Source organism: Hetaerina americana, unplaced genomic scaffold, assembly GCF_022747635.1.
Source record: "Hetaerina americana unplaced genomic scaffold, ioHetAmer1.1.p SCAF_13, whole genome shotgun sequence".
Classification (NCBI taxonomy): domain Eukaryota; kingdom Metazoa; phylum Arthropoda; class Insecta; order Odonata; family Calopterygidae; genus Hetaerina; species Hetaerina americana.
Genome location: NW_027286403.1, coordinates 14,086,144 through 14,109,544, shown reverse-complemented (window position 1 = coordinate 14,109,544; position 23,401 = coordinate 14,086,144). Strand labels below are relative to the sequence as shown.

Genomic DNA, 23,401 nt, shown 5'->3' with positions numbered 1-23,401 from the left:
ATTTTCTAATGAAGTGTTATTGTTCATGGAATGGATTTTTAAATTACCAGCAATTGTAGCGCGTTGTGTTTTCATTACATACTACACAGTATATGTTCTTACTCAAGCATGTTCATAGTGTTGAAAGTATTCTGTGTTTGACGCTTCCGTGCCTACATGATATGCATGATCAGTGAACAATTAAAATATTATTATGGCCGCTTTAAAAGTCAACGACTAGCTTCCTGGCACGGAAGTTCTGTCCAACAACTCGCCATAAATAGTAGTTTGAGCAAAATTTTAATAGCTTTTGTGCAAAATGCAATTTTTTCAATTTATCAAGCATTAATTTTACTCAAAATCATGCCGCAAAAATATCAAATGACAACGTTGTGAAGATATATTACGCCCAAAATACGAACCAATTTTGTTCAATTAAGGTTCGTCAAATAATCTTATGCAGTGATAACGTTGCAATTGGCATGTCCTACGGAATTTCTTTATTAGGAGCATAAGTAATAACTGATCGTCGCACTTTTCCACTTGATATAATTTATTTTACGACCGGGTTTCGATGTGTTACATACACCCGGTAGTAAAATAACTTTTACCAAGTGGAAAAGTAATACGATCAGTTATTCATTATGTTCGACTTCCACCACATCACGCCTGTATGTACCCAATTTGTTTATTGGGAACATATACGAGCTGCGGATCGGTAAAACCTAAGGTATGCCTCAAATAGCCGACACAGGTTTATAGTTACACGGTGTTATGATCGTTCTTGTTAATGATAATTCAACGGTAGAGGTAGGGTTTTGAATGAACACAGCCTAGATAACCGTACAATGATGCGTCTGCTTGCCACTTCTACAAAAACAACTGAACATCCGACACTACAGTAAGCCCCTCTTCAATAGCGCATACTTCTTTCATTTCGTCCAACATCCCTAATCTTTTCTTTCCCTTTCCTCGCTTACCCTAAGTTCTCCCCTCAATCACAAACTTCAATATTCGTAGAGAACTCAAAAACAACGGACAAAATCTTCGCCCCACCCCACGAAATGGTTTTATTAACTCTGTAGCCTTCTCTCCAGAAATATTAAAACTCATATTTTTCACAATCTGTGGCAAGTGAATAAATATCACCCACATTAATCCCTTGAATTCTCTTCAAATCTCATGTTTTGTTTTGCAAAACGATTTAGACAAATGACTACCACAAAGCAATGCGATACTAATTCAGCGATGGTAGTACTATATGTCACAGGCATCCCGACACTCAAAAAGTAGCCTGGGACCAAAGTCTGCAAGTGAAGCATGCGCTATTGAATAGGGGCTTACTGTAGTGTCGGATGTCCAGTTGTTTTGGTAGAAAAGGCAAGCAAATGCATCATTGTACCGCTATCTATACTGTGTATCATGAGGTTATTTATTTGTAAGAAAAAAAGTGGCAAAGGTGAAGCAGGTTAACTAACATACTTAGGTTGGTGTGATATTGTATTATAATGGTTGAAAAAGAGTACTTTTCTATATTGTGTAGAATAAATCTGCTATCCACCCTTTGGAATTCATATTTAACAAGGAATGATGTGGTTAACTAGGCATGGGAACTTAATTTTATATGCTTGCCAAAAATAACAAGAACTTTTGCTAAGAATTGCAATGATATACGACATGATAATCGAGTACAGTGACATCTCATAAATAAACATTTACACACTATCTGTAGAATGCAAAGCCATTTTCTACGACTAATAAGCTGCAGTTCCCTAATTCAATCATGTCACGGGCAACCCGATAATCAAATAGCATCCTGGGGCCCAAGCCTGTAACTTATCTCCAGAGAATAGAGCTTCCGAATATCTCAAAACAACTGGTCTGCCTTCAAACCCAAGTCTGTAACTTGTTTTCTCCCGAGATTCAAAAATATGACGTTCTCTGAGAGAAAATAATCTCTAAGCCCCGGTCTGTAATTCGCGAAGCAACTTCCGGGAGAGCCTGGCGGTATAATATATGCCATCGGTCCACAGGGGGGGTACTTACTGTTTACTCCTAGGTAAAACTGCGTATTTCGACAGGGATTTGTCAATTGTTTACCAAATTGTGAATAACGATATGAACCACTGAGATTAATTTCCGCATATTAGAGAAAAGCGATCACACACGATTCTGCGGCAGACCTTTAGATAATTCTCAAATATGTTTCTTTGATTACTGAAGGAATCTCTAAGTTTCCCGTCAAAATGGCACTGCTTTGGTGTTGTGCCCATCTGCAGCCTTTTTGTTTACGATTCTAGAAGTTCAGTTACATGTAAACAGTAATCATAAAATGTTCCGAGAAGTAAATAGTTTATGATTATTGGTAATTGTAGTATGGAAATAACGACCACAATACCTACGGTGCAAACGAGCATGATTGCAGCAGTGTAGATGAAGTAAGTACTTCATCTACACTTACAGTACTACATCTACAGTAAGTACTTTAAAAAATTGTTGTAGAAAATGGTTAGCTCGGTGCATTTATTAGATAACTTGTTGTTCTGTGTTAAATTGATAGAGGTTGGTTTTGTTCGAGGTGCTCTATAGGCATTAACCAAATTCCTTCTTACTTTGAAGTAAAGGCAAACAATATACGTTACGCTAGCTAACTACATTAATTTAATTTGTCGCAGTAAAAAATGATAGCATTGTGTTGTTCCTAGGGCCAGGTTATAAACTAATTGGTTCTGTTGTAAACATTTTCCGTCAAATCATAGAAGGGCTGTATTATAGCGTCATACCGTTGATAGATTGACGTCCATCATTGACTGTCTTTGCTACTTAGAATAAGAGTTTCAAATATCCATGCCATGAAATATAATTATAAATGTTTGTAACATCATTTCACATTTTCGTTAATGGTTGTGTCAATATTGCACTGATTTGTTAGTGATTGCTCACCACATTATGCTAACTGTATCTTTCCGCCAGTAAAGTATTCATAGATTAAAAATTGCAATCATACGTTTTCATAGACTGCCTACAAAGATACTTCGTTTATTCAATGAGTGAGGTAACAATCAGTACTTTTACAAGTGCCGGCTTATGCAGTTATTTAATGGTAAAAAAGGGACAAAGCTGCATCAGGTTAACCAACTAGTTCGACTGGTGTGAGATTGCATTATAATGGATGACAAAGAGTACTTCTATATATTGTGAAGAGGTAGTCTGCTATCTACCCCTTGGAATTCATATTTAACAAGGAATGCTATAGCTAACTAGGCATGGGAACTTCATTTTCTCTTCCTTCCAAAAAGAACTATAGCTTTTGCTAAGAATTGCAATGCCATACGACTTCACGATATGATAATCGAGGACAGTGACAATTCATAAGTAAACATGTATACACTATCCGTAGAATGCAATGCCATTTTCTACGACAAAAAAGTTGCAGTTCCCTAATTCAATCGTAAAACGTAAATACACCTACCATATTACCTTATACAAACACATGTACACGAAACAAATATAGGTATTCGTCAAATGACCATTTGATAAAATTCGTTCAAACGTTGATTTCATTTCATTTCATCAAGCACTAAATCTCGTTGAACAGTTCTTGAAAAAGCCAATTAAAATTGTCAACAGAGCCATTATTATCTCTCTCTCGTATCTTTCAATCAATTTTCAAACTACCATTTCAGAGCCAAAATCAGAATCCACTTAAGTTTTTAAAATAAAATATCTATTTTAAAATCTGTCTATTCAGGCTATCTCACCATGATTTGCGCTTCGTCGAACTTCAACTACATAAAATATCCGACTTACTTCAACATGAACAAATAACAAATTCCCTGAATTTCTTAGACGGTAAAATGATGGGACGTAATATGTATGGGCACATGCAGTACCTCAAAATTTATAGAGAATTAAAAATTGGAAGAATTTACGTATGCAATTTCATATATACGAAAATGTCATACTTGCGAAAATAACTACATTGATACTAATCTACCAGCGGGATTTTAAGGAAATCATCTTCCTATTAATGCTAATGTCAAGGGAGATTGTTGCAGTGGCATATTCCAGAAATTTATTTATAAAATATTTATTAAATATGAAATATACAAACTCTTTCATGCTTCGCATATACTCGTCTGCATAATATGGATTCGGGTGACGTAATATGTAAACGTAGTAACGACAGCTTTCATTGGCTCGCGAAGCACCTCCTATCTTCCACTAACTGCTTTGGAGTGGAGACTTTCCTACCTTCCGGTCCGCAAAGAAAGTTATCTAGCCCAGTTAGAATTGAGTCTGGAGATATCTATAAAAAACATTTTGACGCTTCCTCAGGAGAGAATAGCTACAGACTTGACCCCCTTAAATTGCATCGACGCCTTTACCGGAATAACTTCCGATGCCATAGTGGCATCCTTGCAGCAAATAGCATCGGGCGCCATCGATTGATAATAACCCCCAAAGGACAAAATAACACTTGGTCCGTTAGCAACGAAGTCATCGGAGGAAGTCCGAAATAGGGTAACACCTAAATGACTTAATGACCACAGGTAAGTCCCAGTTAATTTATTCACGATTACTGAGAAACAAAGGAAACTCGAGCAACTTTTTCCGGCCGATTATGACATCATTTGCAACTTAGGGAAAGGGCCGACCAACTAAATGCGAGTCTTTGGAGTGGTTTCTTCGAACTCACCAGGTCTGCAGCAAAACATACGACATTCGAACATAATCCGAGTAAATTGAATAGTGACATTTCAGATATTAACACGTAAAATGAGAAAGTGCGACAAGCCCATGTAAACCAACGAGCATGGCATCTAAGACTAATGGCATAGGCAAGAACGACTCATATTATTAAAGATATGTAATTGTTCATAATCAGGAAACAGCTAAGGCGTTAACATTAACGATTTCGCACTTACGCCTACAAAATAATAAAAATGTGTCGTCATATCAACACTATATGTAAAGTATGTCAGGTTAGACAGAAAGTAGTACATATGAACATTAGTTAATATTTCAAACGCAAAATCAGGGCGGGACAACTTACAAAATTATCCATTATCTTAATGGCATCTCAAATGAACCTGAGGTGGGCTTTGGAATGCAATAATGTAAAGGAATCTTTTTGTCAGAGTATGACAACGGACTACATTGATCTACTGCCTGTCCTTTAACCCTAGAAGGAACCTCCGACTCTGGGGTGAAATAGACAGTTAAGATATTTAGTCATAGCATTCCTACTTGATTTATGGGCTGTTTTTTGTGAATCAGTGGTACTTATATTACCTACAGTCTAAGATGATAAGCTTGTTTCATTAATTTCTTCAATGTACTACTTTCCAGAAAACTTTTAAAGAATCATTGGATGGATTATTAAGTTTATATATTTTTTCTTTAGGCCCTCATGTATGAATTTTTATATTTAAGAACATTATAAAAACACAGTAGTTATATTATTGTTTCTAGGCAATTGTAATACAAAGTTATTTACTCCTGGAATTAGTCATCCACTAGAATGTATTGAAAATATGGAAAAGGGTTTGTGAAACTGATGTTCATGTAAATTTCATTAATTTGGATAAACACACAACAAGTAGTTCAGGAGCATACATAATTTTCATGCGCCCATCTGGAATATCTTGACTATGTAGTCTTGTAAAAACCTTCAAGTATATTGCAATCAAGATAACTTCAGGTCCAAAAAGTATGACTTGGAGGGAGAAATCAAAGTCATGAAATTCTAATTTGAAATGCTATAAAATATGAGTCATGTACATCTCTTGTTTTGCAAGCAGAAGGGCAATATGTGACATTTAATAGAGGGAATTAGGGGGTTATTACGCAAAAGTACCCGGCATTATCACTCAGTACGACTGAGAAGAGACGTAAAATGTTTGGCCCATGCCCAAGTTAAAGCTGCGGATCAATGAAATCCAAGTATGCCTCTCCTATTGATGACGTAGGTACACCATTATACAAGGAATTGCTCATTGGGAACTCTAAACCAGTGGACGAAATCTCTGTTGCACTCCTCAAAATGGTTTGATTGATAATATAGCCTTGAAGTCAAAAAACAGGTACCAGAACCTTCTTTCCCGCGAAACATATCACTCCACACCTGCTCAGCTGCACATGGTGACCTTGTTGCCTTGATTGATGAAATTAAAATTTACCTCAAACTTCCACAAATTTTAGTCAAATTATATCCGTGATTATATTATGGTGTTCTTTCGATATGCTGGAAAACACACCAGGTATTGGGATTGGAGCGAAATACCAGTCTGTTAACTATGAAATAAAAATTTCACTGTTGCCACATAAAGGTAACACCATGCACTACTTTCATCTGATAGTAAGCTCTGCAGTATTCATGCAGTAAGTTTTAAGCATTTTGGTAATGCCAAGACTAAATTTACTTACCACTGCAATTTTATTTCAGTAAAGCATCAATAAGTGATTTTTAACCTGGAGCAGTCTTCTACAGCAAGTTATTTGTTGGAAATGAAAACTGATGTGAGCCTACAGTTAAATGACATTGAAATATTGTTTCTAGCCACCAGTTCTAGGAGAAATGCACCAGGTTATGACTTCTTTATAGAAATATTTAACCTATATTACAGCGATTTTAGAGATGAGCAAACTATTTTTCATGCAGCTAGAAAAAGTTTTTAGGTGGCAAAAGTATTTCCTGTGAGCAACAGTTGGATGCAAAAACATATTAATGAAGTTTTCAAACACTAAGTTAGTAACAAGCAACTACATGTGGGTGAATTACAGAAAACTGTACCAGAGGTTAAAAGAAATTAGGGGAATGCAGTGAGAATTACTCTTAGTTATCCACTATTGTGCATCAAAATGCTAGAATTTTACAGTAAATAATCATTCATCCAAAGAGCATAAGAATCATTTGCCTTGACTGTGATTCTTCAAACCTAGATCCCTTAATGTCTAGCTGAGAGCCAAAGACAGTTAAGAGACTAAAATGTCAAGCAACTCTGGCAACCGTGAATTTCTAATGGCTTGAACAAACAAAATGCTCTGACAAATTTACCATGCATAGAATGCTACTAAGTAAACATTGGCATAGACATTCAGTAGAAGTCCACAACATTCAAGCCAATACTGTTAAGCAATACAATACCTGTGTTTTTGCGTCTTCCAATGAACTGTTGCAAAACACATGATCAATAAAATTAAGAAAACCTTAATTGCCAAGCTTTAGAACATAAGTTGACATATTGTTGAGAGATTGATTTGATATTACAGACTGTATAACAACTTTTCAAAGAGAAGAATAGCTTGAAAAAGCCAAATTAAATCAGGAAAATTGAATTATCATAAAGCTAAAGAGCTGCTTTAAATGAAACATATTTGTTAGTAATCACTGTATAAAAGCTGCACCTAAATCTGCACCGTATTTTGTACTTTTCACATGATTCCATTTATTGTATTTTGATAATACTTATATACTCATTTTATTGGTGCATATTGAATTATTAAATTTGGGCAAAAATTTACTGATATCCAAAAAGATTTTTCTCTAGAAAATGGTGTTAAGAGACAGTCAAAAAATCCTCCAGAGCAAAGCTGTGGTTAGAAGTTACTCTTGAAATGAAGGGGAATCGCAAGACAGTCAAAGGAATTTGATATTTATGAGTGCTAACCATAGGAATGGAGAAAAGCAGTATTTATTTTTTCCTGCTAAATAAACATGCCTTTATTATGCACTGCTTTTAGGCAGACCTGGAAATTTAATAGGGCAAATGGGCTATTATACCAGAATGCCAATGAATAGCACCAATAGCCACAGTATTACTGAAAGCAAAAGAAATCATGCCGCACATACCATCAATTGTAGTCCAGATGCGAAGAGATAGTTATGTTCTTACCATGATTTCAATGTAGCAATTCAGCAACGAACTTTCATCAATTCCCATCCTTGTAGTGGATGTTAAATGTTGTCTCCATGCATACCAGACATTCTTTATAGAGTTAGTGATACCAGAGGCACGTCAGAAATATATTACAATGTTACAGAGGCTTCTGATGAAATATATATACATGAATATACAGTAAACTCTCGATTATCCATTTGAGAATAACACATTTTGCGGATCATCTGCGCTAGTTCCTACCCTGCACCTCAGAATTTTAATCATGTTACAATCTTAAAGATAATTAAATGCTTTGAAATTTTGATGTACTTCTTAAAAAATATAAGTTTGAAATACTTCAGCATTCTTATTCTTATAGATTTTTCTATCACAAAATAAAAAGTTGTTGATAGTGTTTAATTTAAATATTTTTGCACTATCTGTACTTTCACATTATAATTTCCCTCACATGCATTACCTTGAAAAATCCAAATTCTCGTTTACGGCAAGCAGAGATATAGTTTTACTACACAACAAATAAGTCTATCTACTAACCACAATGAATTATTTTAATCGGTATTATGAATGTATCATATAATGAATAAGTATCCATATCAGTGATCCTTATTTAAGATTTCTCCTTTGCCAGTGACTTGAAAAAATGTAATTACCATTCGTAAAAAAACCTGAAATAATCACATGAAATGAAAAAGGAAAGTTTCAATATATATCCGTTTATGTCACAGGTATATTTAGGACCCAACTAAAGAACTCTATCCATCTATAATTTCCACGTATTTTGGCTAACCGTATTTTTCAATTATCCATCCTTCATCATGCATCCATTAACATGGATAACTGAGGAATTTACTGTAGTAACATCTCCAAGTAATTTCAGGATTAATCCAGGGCTTTTCCTGCATGACTCTGAAAGATGTTAAACGTTTGGTATTTATAATTAGATGCCTCTGAAACACTTGTGTATGATGTGAGGACAAAAACATTATTTATTTAAAGGCATATGCCTCTTGGTGTTAAGGATCCAAGATGAAATACTAAAGCTATCCATTTGTCTAAGATATGCTTGCAAAAACTTACCTAGAGCAAACAGAAAAATATATATATATACATACAACATAAAGTTTAAGCAAAAAGTGAAAACTGTACACAATACCAAAGACAAAAAATACCATTCAAAAATGTTACCTTGCTTCTGTACTACTGACTTCAAGGGTATTAAGGAAATGTCTAATACTGTAAATGGCCATCAACAAAAATTTTAAACATAACCTTCAAACTTATGATTAGATGAAACTTCAACCCACAGTAAATTTGAAGTTAAAAGATACAAATCAACGGAAATTCTCTACAAGACATTGGTATCACACATCAGAAAGGGTAGAAAAATTAGGACATTCTGGCATTATGGTTTTATTACATTTTAAGAAAGTCTTCAGAACAAAAACCAAAACAATTATCCATGGCAAATTAACAAAACAAGGTTAGGCTTAAACAGAAATCCCAGGCTTATTAACAAAAAAAGGTTAGGCTTACAAAAAGTACATTACATTGTTGAAAGTTAGTGATTAGATAACAGCATAGCAGATTAATTATAGCTACAAGTTGAATACATTTGCAAGTGCATAAGGTTAGTAAGCTGTGCACTGCTACCTGTTAAGTGTCATGCGTGAAAATGAGAGAAATGTATGCATAGCATGAAGTCCTATGGCCTGAGAATGGGTAATATATTTTTACCATTACTATTGTTTATTGCATGATGCAATGAGTAACCCAACAAAAATAATTTTGAATTAGCTTTTAACATAAAAATTCCTTATACACTCGATGAAAGTATCAATGTTCCTGATTGCAGATGATGACTAATTAAGTAGAAAATTTTAACCAGTTTTCTAGACAAAAATATTTTCCTATATCGCATTTTACATACCTTGGACTTAATTTACAATGCAGTCCTTCATTTCCATCAATTGACATGGTCTGACAATTTGCAATTTTATCGTTGCACTCGCAGTATATATCAAAAGTCACATCTCCGGGCAATTTCTATTGAAACTTGCTTCACACTTGTTTATAAGCCAATGTTAAACACAAATTAAAACTGCACAAATTAAAAAAAAACACAACACAAACTATCCCACTCTAAATAAGCTCCTCCATCAATCATCAACAGAGTTCTGAATGATCTAATGAAGAGGTAATGAATGAACATTACATGGCCAAGAATCTAAAACCATTGGAGCCATTATTGAATCAACATAAGATTTCCATTCTCATTAGTTTATACCTCTTTAACAAAGCTATATAAGAATGAGTTTTTTTATGATTCTCAGAATAAAATGACCAGGAAAACAATTAAAATATAATAACCAAATAATTTTGATTTTTTTTCCATGAGACGTTATCAGTATCACAAAATAAGCACAATAAAGCCAAAATGTTGTAAGAATGTACTAATCAGATTTCACTGTTTATTTCAGACATAAACATGCTTCTAGTACACATCTATAGTATAACCCAAGTCTTTTACCTAACTGCATACATGCATTGTAACTTTCAAACCTCAACATAAAATATTTTGCTGTTAGCACATAAAACAGGAAAATAAAATAAATATCTAAATGAACTTGTAACTGCGTCAATATTTGAACACATAATTTTATTATTTGAAGACCCTCTAAAACTAAATATACAGCTGCAGTTCTAAAACTCATGAGCTTCAAGAAACATTTACAGCAATGACTGATGTTTATAAACAAACTAAGGAGGTCAACAAGTGATTACCATTTCAAAGGGTAAAAAAAGTCCCTTAGTTTTTGAATATGCTTCTTTGCATACTAGTGTTATAAATCAAATATGAAAATGGTTGGAATATCAGTAGAATATAATATTCTTCTCATTATTCTTTCCTGAAACTAGCATAACATGTCAATGGTAATAGTGTATTAATGTGCACAAAAATAAAACCAATGACAAAAAAACAAGCATGACCAATGACAAAAAAACAAGCATGACCAATGACAGCACACATTCTTTTCTTAGGCAATGAGAAAAAAACACTATCAACAGAAGTATATTAGTCTTATTCTAGTTTGTTAGTAAAAACTACAAAAACAAAGGTTACAAAATTATTAGTAGCGTTAAATTTGAGAGGAAACATTCTTGTTAACAAAATAAAGCCAAAAGCAAACTAAAAGTAACCAAAGAGTATAGGACAAACTGGCAGGCATGTTACATCATTAGTTCAGGGCCTACCTAAATTTGCTGATGGCTGTTTCTGCTGTTTTGATTGCAGAGAAATTCCCTGCTGCCGAACTGTTGAAGGCAGCGGAGGGGTAATGAACTGCAAGGGCGACTGAGAGGTTGAGGAAGAAAGAACACCAACAGATGTCCTTGGTGATGTCACTGATGAGGCAGATGAAGCTGAAGATGATACTACCATCACCCTCTCACCACTTACACCGGCACCAAGCACTTTGGCTAAAGAGCTGCCTTGAGATGTAGTTGATGCACCAGTAGCCCCTAGCACTGGTTGATTTGTCAACAATGTAACTGTTTTTTGTCCACCAGCTGTAGTAACCTGAACTGTGACTGGTTTTCCACCAATTGTGATGGCTTGCTGAAATGAGAATTTTTCCGGATAAATTGATGCCTCCGCAAATTTAATGCTCATAAATAAATTATACAGCCACATCATAATATCAAAACAACAATAGAATACACCGAAATCAATAGAAGTTACCATTTGATAATAAAGGATGAAGTTATTATAATTATGTATTTATTTTTCCAAGGATCTCAATAATGAAATATAAGACAAATAAGATGATAGATAAATAAGTCCTATTTTATTTTTATATGCTAATTTTGAAAATTTTTGTAATGTGTCATCAAAAAAGTCCCAGAACTTTTTCTTATTAGAAGAGACAAGTGCTAGAATATCAAACGGAGAATCTTTGAGTAAATAATGGCAAAATTGTCCATTTGCCTGATGTGTGAATTTCACAATTTCAAGCCGTCGTGCTTAATACTGGGTGAACTCTACACCATCACCTACGAAACTGACCTTTGGGTTGATTACTGTGCTTATTGTTTTTTAAAATTAGAATATTCATTTTACTTCCAAGAAATGTATTATGATAATGGCCTACACATCATGGGCTTGCTACTATTAATACTTCAGGCATTCAAGTGAAAATCATTCCACTATGTGACTCAGTAATTTATTATGCAGGAATTTAACAACAAAAATAGAATTCATATAGGCATGGGTTATGTTGCAATAACATATGTCTTGAGAATATTCAATAACATACAAATGCATAACTTTCAAAATATTGGTGAAAGGAAATGTTTGACAATATATTATCACCAACAAGCTATGGAATGAACAGGAAACAAGTTACTTTTTTATTACTTACCTCATTAGGTATCCTACCTACATTGTCATTGTAACTTTCCATGCAAGGTCAACCCTGGTTTGCATGTTTTAATGCTAGTACATCCAGAATTCCATTTCCCTTTACAAATGTGCAGAAAAGAGGCTGCTGTATATAGTCTACAGAAATTCTAAAATAACAACCTACTCCAAAATACATATTTCCTCAGAGAATATGTCAGTGACCAGCGATATGTCCTTAGGACAAAATCATCTTGCCAGGCCACATCAGTTGAGAATTAAGTGTACAAGTTATCCAATTTTTCTACTCTGCTAAGAAAGTTATACTTTGGTTACATTGACAGATTTAAAGGTTTTCATAAGAGCAACCTTATCAAAACTAAACTACATGTAAGCTAAGAAAAACCAACACAATGATTAAAATTCACCTCATACAATGGATTGTGAGGGAAGGGGAGGATGCCTTGAGTTATATATCTCAATTTGCTGACCCCAGTGGTGGTGGGATAACGTCCTCACATGCAAATCCAGAGGTCATGGGTTTGATTCCCACCTAGGTGGTTTTGCCTCCACCTAAGGCTTGGGTGTGTGTAAATGTAATACTGTTATATCATTGCTTAAACACCAATGTTAAGGCCAAGGTGCTGTTTTCGGACTAATGCAAAATAAATAAATATTTAGTGTCCAAATTTGTCCTGAAAAGCAGTGCATGATTAATGCCTCTCTATAAAAAAGTACTAGTATTAACTGAAGATGGTAGAGACCATCAATTTGGAATTCTATGTTGAAGCACTATAAGTTTTACGAGGGAAAGTTAAAGAATTATGCCTGTGGTAGGTTTCCTGCATGAGAATGCCAATTCACTGGTAATCAAACACAAGTTACATTCCAAGACAGCTTTCAGTTGATCCACAGTTTGACTTCCACACCGAATTGAATTACCTGTGCATCACCTTGATTTGCCATGTAATAATCAACAATTTAAACTTACAATAATGAAAAATAACTAACCTTTTTGGCACCAGGCATTAGGCCTTGTGAAGGCATTGCCAATATCTGTCCTGTACTAGTGTTTAAAATAGCAGTGCCCTGGTTTGATGGTTTTGCTGCTATGGTGACAGTTTTTGGCGCACCGCCTTGCTGCCCAGGAACAGTGATGGTGATAGGCTTTGTAAGTCCAGTACTGTTTGTGTTTGTGCCGCCCATGCCGGCAGAGGAAACAACAATCATTTTTACACCAGGACTTGTCACATTTGCACTTTGTGATAGAGGAAGAACATTCACAGAAGACGTAACTGCTCCTACAGCAACACCAATGAAACAAATGCAATTAATGGGCACACTTAAATATGATTAAGTACAAGGTAAAAGAGAATGACAAGCTCTATAAATTATTTCTTCAACTAAATTTGAAGAACATTTTAAAGAACTCACCTACAGACAATGAATAAAGATATAAATAGTAATGTGATTAATTGATGAGTAACATTTGTAATAATTCAAATAGCTAATCAATAGCATTAAGTAATAATTTAAACAGAGCAAACATCAATATTGGAAACCTGACATAATGAGCACAGCATATAAAAAGAATCTTGATATAATAAGTAATACCCAAGTTACAATTTATTGCCATATGATTTATATGTAATATAAGTTGGTAAAAGTGAGGTCAATGCAGGACACCCTCAGTCATCATTGAATGCATTTAGTGATTTGGGGTTTGAGATAGTGCAGTGGCTGACGTACTGGCTACCGACCGAAAGGGCTGGGGTTCAACACGTGGAAACAGTAGATCTTTTTCAGTAGCATCCCGATCCCTATTTGAGATGCTTTGTGGAGAGCACTTTAAGTGAGTATGCCATCCCTTGGATGGGATGTTCAGCTGTCTACACCTTGGCACCTTTCAGTAAGAGTAGGCCAATGCAGATGCCAGGTCTCTCTCCACCCTTCCTCCATTCACATCCATCTCTAATAGCGGAAATGATCTCAGCTGTAGGTCAACTCCGCTAACCCCTCAAATTTTCTAGGGGCAATAACTTTTCTAGGGACCCCAAAAAAGGCATAAAATATAGGAAGATGCCACTAGTGAGAAAAGGAGAAATTTCACTACTAAAAATATTCTTTCTTTGTCTCATCTTTCTATTTTCAAGCAATTATATTAATATACCTAAGTAATTGAGGAAAAATTAACGCAAGAAAATCTTGAGCTACCTCGCCGTTCATCTTGTGCAAACAGATGACCAACTTAAATTTTTTAAAGAAAATATAACTATTTTTGTATCGGTAAATGACTTTTAGTTCTGGTTCCAGTGCCATTCTTAATTATTGACTCAGTTTGTTTCTCATAGTTCTGGTAAATAGACATATGACACACAAAAGCTACAAACATTTGCAATAGGAAACAAAAGCCTGGCAACCTCAAAAAATGAACACCTCATTAAAAGTTATCCATACTGATACATTTTTCACATAAAATCTTCATATTTTTTTAAGTATTCAAAACTTAAGTATCCATTTATGTACTGCAAGATGAACTTTTTATAGTATCTTTTATATAGATTTTAACTTATTTTATTTATGCTAACAGTTAGAGATAAGGCGGGTAAAATAATAGTTGACATAGGAATGATTCAAGAGAGATGGGAGAAATATATATATAGGAACTGTATAGCAAAGAACTTAGACCAACAAACTTAGACATAGAAAAGGACCATGACGTAGAGAAAGATAGCTTAGGTCCAGGCATACTCGACGATAAAACAGAATGGGGATTTATGGCAATGAAACTAAATATGGCCGTGGAGGTGGATAACATTCCTGCGGAACTACTAAAAGGTTTAGGAAAATGTGGGAGGAAGAGTCTATGTGGGCTGATTCATAGTATCCATGAGGAAGGAATCTGGCAGGAACACTTTGTGAGATCAGTGTTAGTTCCTGTTCTGAAAAAGGTAAAGGCTACATCATGTGAGGACTAGAGGACAATAAGTTTGATATCCCACACGGCTTAAGTTTTCCTCAGGATCATCAACAAACGGATGGAAAACAGGATAGATGATTACTTAAGGGTTGATCAGTTTGGGTTTGGGAAGGAGAGAGGTACACGTGATGCCATTGCAGCAATGAGATCACAGGAATATAGAATACAATCAGGATGCATTTGCCTGTTACGTAGATTTCGAAAAAGCATTTGATAGAATGAATTGGGAAAAACTAATGAGTATATTGCAGAAAATAGGAATAGATTGAAGGGACAGGAGGCTAATCCGCAAACTGTACATGCCCCAGATGGCTCAGGTGCAAGTGGGGGATGGGGAGTCCGGATGAGCAGTGTTAGGCGTAAGGCAGGGTTGCCCATTATCACCGTTGCTCTTCAACCTGTATGTGGAGGAAATGATTAAAGAAGCATGGGACGAACTGGAAGTAGGAATAAAAGTCGGCGGGGAATTCGTAAAATCAGTTAGGTTTGCTGATGACCAAGCTTCAGCTGGTCAGTCAGCCTAGGGGTTGCAAGCATTGCTGAATGAATTGGAAATTCAGTGCCACAGATATGGGATGAGAATCAATATCAATAAAACAAAGTTTACGCAATTTTCTCAAAAGAAAAAGGCTAAGCTAAACATTAAAATAGGAGGGCAAAAAGTAGAGCAGGTAGAACAGTTTACCTATCTCGGAAGTGTTTTGGACCAACATGGTCAAAGTAGTAGGGACGTAAGGAGAAGAGTTGCACTAGGCAAAGAGGCTATCACAAGTAGGAGGGAGTTGATGGCAGGGACGTTGAGAAAGGATATTAAGAAAAGACTCGTAAAAACTTTGATATGGAATGTAGCTATGTACGGCGCAGAAACGTGGTCATTGAAGCAGGAAGATAGACATAGACTGGAGGCTTTTGAAATGTGGGTTTGGAGAAGAATGGAGAAGGTGAAATGGACAGAGAAAAAAACAAATGAGGAAGTACTTGGTATGGTGGGCGAAGAGAGGGATTAGTTGGGAGAAATCCTATGGAGGCAGGAAAAATGGATGAAGGGTGTATTATCGGTAGTGGGATGTTGAAGACTGTAATAGAGGGCAGAATGTTAGGCAAACGAGGAAAGGGCAGGAACAGGAGAGGGATGTTGGATGAGATGATGGGAGGAAGGAAGTACTCAGAGATGAAGAGGGGCCTGAAGGTTGCTGGATTGTGTTTTGTTAGGAGTCACAAAATATTTATTTGGTAGTTGTGCCCATCCAAAAACCTACCTTAATCAGTAGATACCCTAATAATAAAAATAATAGTTTTAAAATAAGTGATAGATTCCTAATCATTTATAACACCACTATAAAGCGAAGCAAAGTTAATAGTTGAAAAGTATTTACCAATATTTTTGAGATATGAGCACAAATTTTAGTGCAACTAACACTCCAGGTTAATTTTTTTTAATTCAATGAACTGAAATGAAGGAATTTTGCAGATTGTGGATTCAACCTATTTTACACTTGAGTTTCAGTCATATTTAAAAAATTATGAAGCGACACGCAAGTGAAACTGTCACCCCTAAGAATATTCCTAATGGCTGGCATGAGTATGGTGTGAAATAGATAGTAAAGCCACCATGCCAGATCATTATAAGAATGGATAAATGTGTAAGAAAGATGGATGTATGTTTAAGAAATAGAATTACAGAAGTAAACACCCCCATCCTCCAATTACTTCTGGGTAAGAGCTCATAAGATCTACAGGAAGCACTAGATAGCTTCAGTGAGGTATGGCAACAGCAATAATGAAATTGAGGGTAAATACTTATAAAGTAAAATAATGTGCATACAATAAATATATAATATAAAAAATGATTGCATAGGAAGTGAAAAATCTTGATATAATTGAAGAGACATGGTTTGATGAACTTGGGGAGAATGTTTTTAAAAAGAAGCAGAATATACATTTGATATTAAAAGATGTCAGAATTTTGGCTTTAACCATTGGTAGCATTTGGAGTACACCAAAGAAATGAATGCCTCTTAGCATGCTGCTCCCCCCAATTTCACATTGAAGTGTAACTTGGGATTACCAGAACTAGCCTAAATGGTGTGCATTGAGTACCTGAGGGGTGATAGGGCTAAAATAAGAAAAGAAGGGTAGGAGGACTGCATGTGTCATTAAAAAAGAGCTTTTTTACGGCAAACATTTCAAAAAAGAAAGAGAATTCATGCACTCCACCCTTTCAGAGCGTTTACAAATTATAAAACTTTCTCGTGTTTCCAATTATTACTTAGTCCACAGTTACCTTGTGTCCTGTATGCCCACTTTGAGTGAGTATCATTCACTTTGAGACCCATCAGTTTAAAAATACATTTTTACTCACGTGAACTGCCTGCTTGAGCCGTGGACACAGCCTGCATTGTTCGAATCCCAGATGCAGTAGTAACTACAATGATCTGGGATGCTTGTGGTCTCACACCAGCACCAGGAGCTCCTTTAGTAATCACTATTGTTGGCTTCCCTCCGCCCACTCCAGTAGGTGATTTGGAAACTGTGACCATGTTTGAAGGCACACTTTTGACAGCTGTTATTACTTTTGATGGGTTAACTCCTGAACACAAATGATATAAAATTTAGCAAAAAATTAAACATTAGTTTAATAAATGAACTACATATCGAACTGTATAAAGAAAGGCTAGAGTATACATTATTTTTCCTAAGAACAATATTTTTTTATTCCAATACAAATGATGGTGATTTTGGTCCTTACTGTTACACTATGAACAAACACATTCAATAAGAATTAGATAAAGAGCTAAAAATTGTCACTATTGTGAAGCATCCCCTATATCCTTAGAAGTGGTACTGTAAGTATTTGGATTCTTAAAACCAATATCCTGAATTAGTAATAAATAATTCATGATAAAAAATATCTACTCCATAATAAAGAAAACGGTCAACTACAAGTCATATGAACAACCTAAAACTGTTGAAACAATGGACTTTTTTCTGCATTCACTCTGAATACAAGTTTTAAGCAAAAAATCTCACCTGTATTCTGAGGTGTTACACTAGATATGCCCAAAATAGTCGGTTGCTGAGCTGGTTGAGGCTGCCCTGAGGCCGAAGATACACTGGTTATTAATGTTGTAGCAGGCTTACCTAACCAGAAATTACAACATGAATCAAAAAACTGAAGCAAGAAAGGTAGAATAAACATAATTGAGAGGATTTACACCCCATGTTTAAGTGGCTACCTACCTACTGCCTGATGTTAACAACAGATAAGTGAATAATTTTAAAGGCATGAATAATTTGATACATCTTATGCAATTTAAACCTTCAGCCTCCTAGTCTTTAACTAATAATATTTTTAGTTGCAGGACCTATTTCAGTAAGAAGAATATGTAATGACAGCAATAATAAAAGAAGAGCCCATTCAATTTCATGGATAAACTTGTAGTTAAGTTTACTAATTTTGTGCTGAGAATGAAATTTTAATTTGTAAAATAAAGTGGCAGAGAAGGCCCAATGGCATTTAAATAGCTGCCAGTTCTCATAAATTAATCCTAGGAAAACGAGAGTCTGCAGTAATTAATGGCCCATAACAACTGATATGGCAAGAATTCATGACGAAGAAAGTTTCTCCTGTATTCCAACCACACATTTTAATAAACTGCATAAGATCCATGACATTAACTTTTACCAGAGTCCTCTCCTAATATGCACAGAAATGAAACAATTTCAACGTGTAAAAATTATTCACAATGACCAGGATCCCAGTCAAGGCAATTGATTTTTACACTTTGGAAGAGTTGCATTACTTCCAACTAATTTTGTTCAAACTTTAGGGTATCGTTATAAAAATCACTTAATCATACTAGGGCTGGCCATGTATTTCTTGATGCATAGTAGTATTGTTTTGAAAGGGACCCAAGTCACAAAAAGGGATAAAAGGGTGGTTTAAGGATGTAGATCACTTCTTGGAAAAGGGATCATCTATAGACATCTTGAAGGTGTAGCTTCATCTTGTAAGAAGTGCAGTATTACTTCATCAAACACTCCCAACAGGAAAGATTTCCACCAATTTAATCAAAAGGTCTTTCTTGCTTAATGAGGCTGATTTCTAGTTGGTATCTTGACTAGCACTAGCCCTTACTTCCCCTAAATCTCTTTCTTTCTGCTCCTTCCACATCCACTCTCTGATAAATTCATTATTCCCAAGTGAATCTAAGAGCCATGAACTTTGGTTGAGTCTAAAACTGTTCAATGGGTCTGAAGGGATGTATTCAATTGCATATGCCTACGGTGAACCCACAAGGTCAATTCCTTCTATACAGTGGAACCTTGCTTAACCTGAGTCTTGTATAAGAAGCAATTTACATAACGAGCAACAAGGAGCCTCGAAATGAAAGCATACCTACTGCTTCAGTTCGTGTTTAGCATTCATTCACTAACATCTTTGTGTCGTAGTGATGACACATTTTTCCAAACTTGTGTTTGCCAAACTTTTTTTGTATTTGATTTGCGCAGTTTGATAAGAATTGTGCATCATTTCAAATATTTTTCCAGAATAAAAAGCTGCAAGGACAGCCATAAAATTAAAAAAATAATTACAGAAAAGAAAAGTAAAATCAATGAAAAACTAAAACAAGATGAGTATGGCTGTTCTAAGAGCACACATTTAATCGGTCTACATCAGTGAACTGAACTATCCTCAAAACAAGGACAAGATTGCTTCAACGTGAGTCGCAAGAATATCTATGAAATGGTTACATATTGTCCATGGTTTTGCAAGGTTGATTCCAATGTGGATAAATGAAAATCAATTGCAATGCAAAATTATTATCAAGAATATAATTTGTGAGAGGGCAAAAAAAGATTTTTGCAGGCCTTGCTAAGAAGGCACCAGATTCATTAACAGCTGAAGAAGGAGTATTGGAGGGAACTCGTGAGTGATTTGAGAAGTTTAAGAGAAGAACTAGTATCCATGGCATGGCGAGGCAGGGTGTGGATGCTGAAACAGCACAAGGCATCAGAGACTTCATCAGTGACTTTAAGAAGTTCGTAAATTCTGAGGGTTGACTGGCACAACAGGTTTTTAATTTTGAGAAGTAGGATATCTTCTGAAAAAAATGCCCATGCAAACCTATCTAACAGCACAGGAGAATGCATTGCCCTGTCACAAGCCATTGAAAGACTGTCTTACTATATACTAGCAGCATATTCTAAATGATACTTAACCAACAAAATTTCGGTACCTTACTTTTATAAAAACAATGTGATGCTTCCCCCAGGAATCAAAGCAATTCATGTAAAATGTTACATCAGATTTTCATAATTTGAAATATTAATTTTAAGAATAGGGTGAAACTGCCCAATGCAATAATTGCATAGATATGGCATGAGAGGTCTAGTACTATGGCTAGTGTCTATTTACCTAAGGGTAACAGATAATACAGCTACAATTAAAAAATCCAACAATTTTCCCTAGGAGTAAACATGCGAGTAACTCAGGGATCCACCTTGAGTCCTCTTCTTTCTATCATGTATTAAATACTTACTCCAAATTCTGAGAAAAACTAACTGCAGATGACATTTAACTTTTATAAGCACGCAAGTCTTACACAGAGACAAAATAGTAGAACAGATGCTTCACATGACAAATGAATGGTTTAGAGATAATGAATTGTTTAAAAATAACTCAAAAACCAATAAGTTTGGGTCAAGAGAATTAAAAATCTGAGTATGTCCATAAAACTTTTAGGCTCTTACCTGGAAAAAAAGCTATCTTGGGATAGCCAAGTAAACAATATATGCAAAAAGCTAAGCAGGGGTCATATGTAAACAGAAAAATAAGGTTAATATCATCATAGGTTGTTATAGGAGTGTATTATGTGCATTTTTGAATGCCAAATTAATTATGGTATAATTTTATGGGCACATTCCAGCAGCACAAAAATACATAGTTATTACAGAAAAATCAGGGCCTGGCAAAAAGGAAGGAATTTGGGGCCTCTGAGGTTTTAAAAAATATATGAGCAGTGTAAGCATTTCTATTGACAAGCTAGAATAATGCAGTTAATCTAGCTCAAAATATAAATTATAATGATACCCATAAAGAAGAAGGGTTTGATAAGGGAAGAGGAAGTACCTCAATGAAAGAATAAAAAAAACTGCAATGTGATATGTTTAAAAAATGTATAATAGATTACCTAATGATTCGAGAGTAGCCAATAAATTAAATTTTAAAAAGGAAATCAAAAGATGGCCACAGTCCTACCTATTAAATAAATTACATTAGTTTTTTAACTTGGACTTATTGTTCTGGCTTTTAAATGAATTTGGTAATGTTGCTCATGTTATACTGTTCTCCATTTTGTCCTCCAACTACCTCAAATTGATTATTATGTAAATGAGTATTATGTTTACAATTTTGAACCACTCTTAGTGCAATCCATTCCACAACATGTTGGCTGAATAATCAATAAAATTATTATTCACTAGTGAAAAATTAAATTTTTCATAAAATCATGTTACATAATATCAGGATTTTGAGTGAAAAATTCAACATATGAAATTAGCACATTATGCAAACACATTTCACTATATTTTGACAGCAGTGACCAAAAACATCCACCCACCTTATAAATTAAGGATTTATCAGATTTATTGGAATAATTAATCTTAGTCCTCTGATGGTTGACTGCCTTTCAAAATATGCAGCCATAGGACCATCATTAAGCATGCAATGAAACATAATTACCTGCAGTTGGATTAGCACTGACTAATTTTACTATTGTTGCTCCTTGAGGGATGGTTTTTCCTTGCTGTCCCTGCAGGGTTGCCACTTGCTGAGCTGTGCCCATAGCTAGCCCTGGTTTACCTTGAATTAAGCTAACCTTGGGTACCTAAAAAATTTAAGTAAGTAACAGAACCACTCATCAGGTATCATACACTGAAAAACAATCACTGTATTTCACTGCCCATAAGGCACACTTTTTCTAATCCAAAACATGCTCTAAATTCAGCCCGGAGCTTATAGGCAAGGGATAAACAGGTATAACTTTTACCAAAATAATTTCCACTCAAAATAAATACTATTACGTACATTTTCCTGCACCAGGCAGAGAAAATGGAAGTCTTCACGGCGAATTTTGCTATATCATTTTCTTCAGCGAGAAGTAAGCAAATGAGTTTTAAAATTTCTTTGAAAGTACTTCCTAAAAATATTCACAAATAAATCATAAATGCACACAATGTAGTGCATTTATTTATTTATCACATGTGGTGCAGCTGCAAAACTCGATATGCATTGCGCTAATGGGGATGACACCCCTCTGGTAATAAATGCAAACATTGTATCTCCCAAAAAAAACTCTTCTTATGTCTTAAGTCATTCAACCTTAAATAGCAGGAGGGTTAAGGCATAGAAAATGGTTGCTTTTAATACAAATTCTGATAACATCAATATAAAAACAGAAACTAGGCATTGCATAAAAAGTTAAAATGATAAAAAAACTCTTGGCACTTTTAAGAGAGAGGATAGTCATACAACATTGAATCTAAACTTGAAGACATGAATAATGCTTCAGAACAAAAACAAGAGAGCTGGGTGGTATTTTGGCCCACCTCCAACTAAGAAGATAATACAAGAGTAGAGGGAGCAGAAGGTGGATTTAGTATATACAGGTACATGCAAAAATGTTTACATTCATGTGATCCTAAATGTCCAAAGGAGGATGTTAAGAACTGGATAATAAATGTCAGGAAGAAAGGGATTACTGTTTAAACAAAACTGATTTCAATAGAAGCAAGAAAATAAGAAATAGGTAGATGAAATGAAAAAGTAATGATGAAAACTACATCCCAAAAGTAAAAACTACCAGGTGATGAGTGTAATTGATTCCTGCAACCCAAAACAAGTTGAGTTTTATAATTTATGAAACTCACTAAATAGATGAAATTTGAACAATGCACTTCACTTGCTTAATTCAAAGAGGCTATGAATGAGATTAAAAATTCTAACATTATATGTACGTTTTACGTATTTTATGTAAAATAGATAAATAATGTTTGTTTCTCCAACTCAGCATAAAAAAGTTTTAATTAGTCTCATTGCTATTACAATTACTGAGATTTTAATGGCCAACGAAACCAACT

At 35.0% G+C, this 23,401-nt stretch overlaps 1 protein-coding gene across 3 annotated transcripts in view; it reads right to left on the bottom strand.

The window, feature by feature from the left end:
* Positions 1–23,401, bottom strand: part of LOC139686107 (host cell factor 1-like) — an 87,536-nt gene that overhangs the window by 42,784 nt on the left and 21,351 nt on the right. For 2 of the 3 annotated variants that reach the window (XM_071583278.1, XM_071583280.1), the window contains 5 exons: positions 22,005–22,149; positions 18,290–18,400; positions 17,622–17,849; positions 13,291–13,580; positions 11,136–11,499 (listed from right to left, as the gene is read on the bottom strand). In XM_071583278.1, coding sequence (XP_071439379.1) covers positions 11,136–11,499; positions 13,291–13,580; positions 17,622–17,849; positions 18,290–18,400; positions 22,005–22,149 — 1,138 coding nt within the window. The remainder of the gene's footprint in view (positions 1–11,135; positions 11,500–13,290; positions 13,581–17,621; positions 17,850–18,289; positions 18,401–22,004; positions 22,150–23,401) is intronic. The other variant, XM_071583279.1, reaches the window with a different exon arrangement.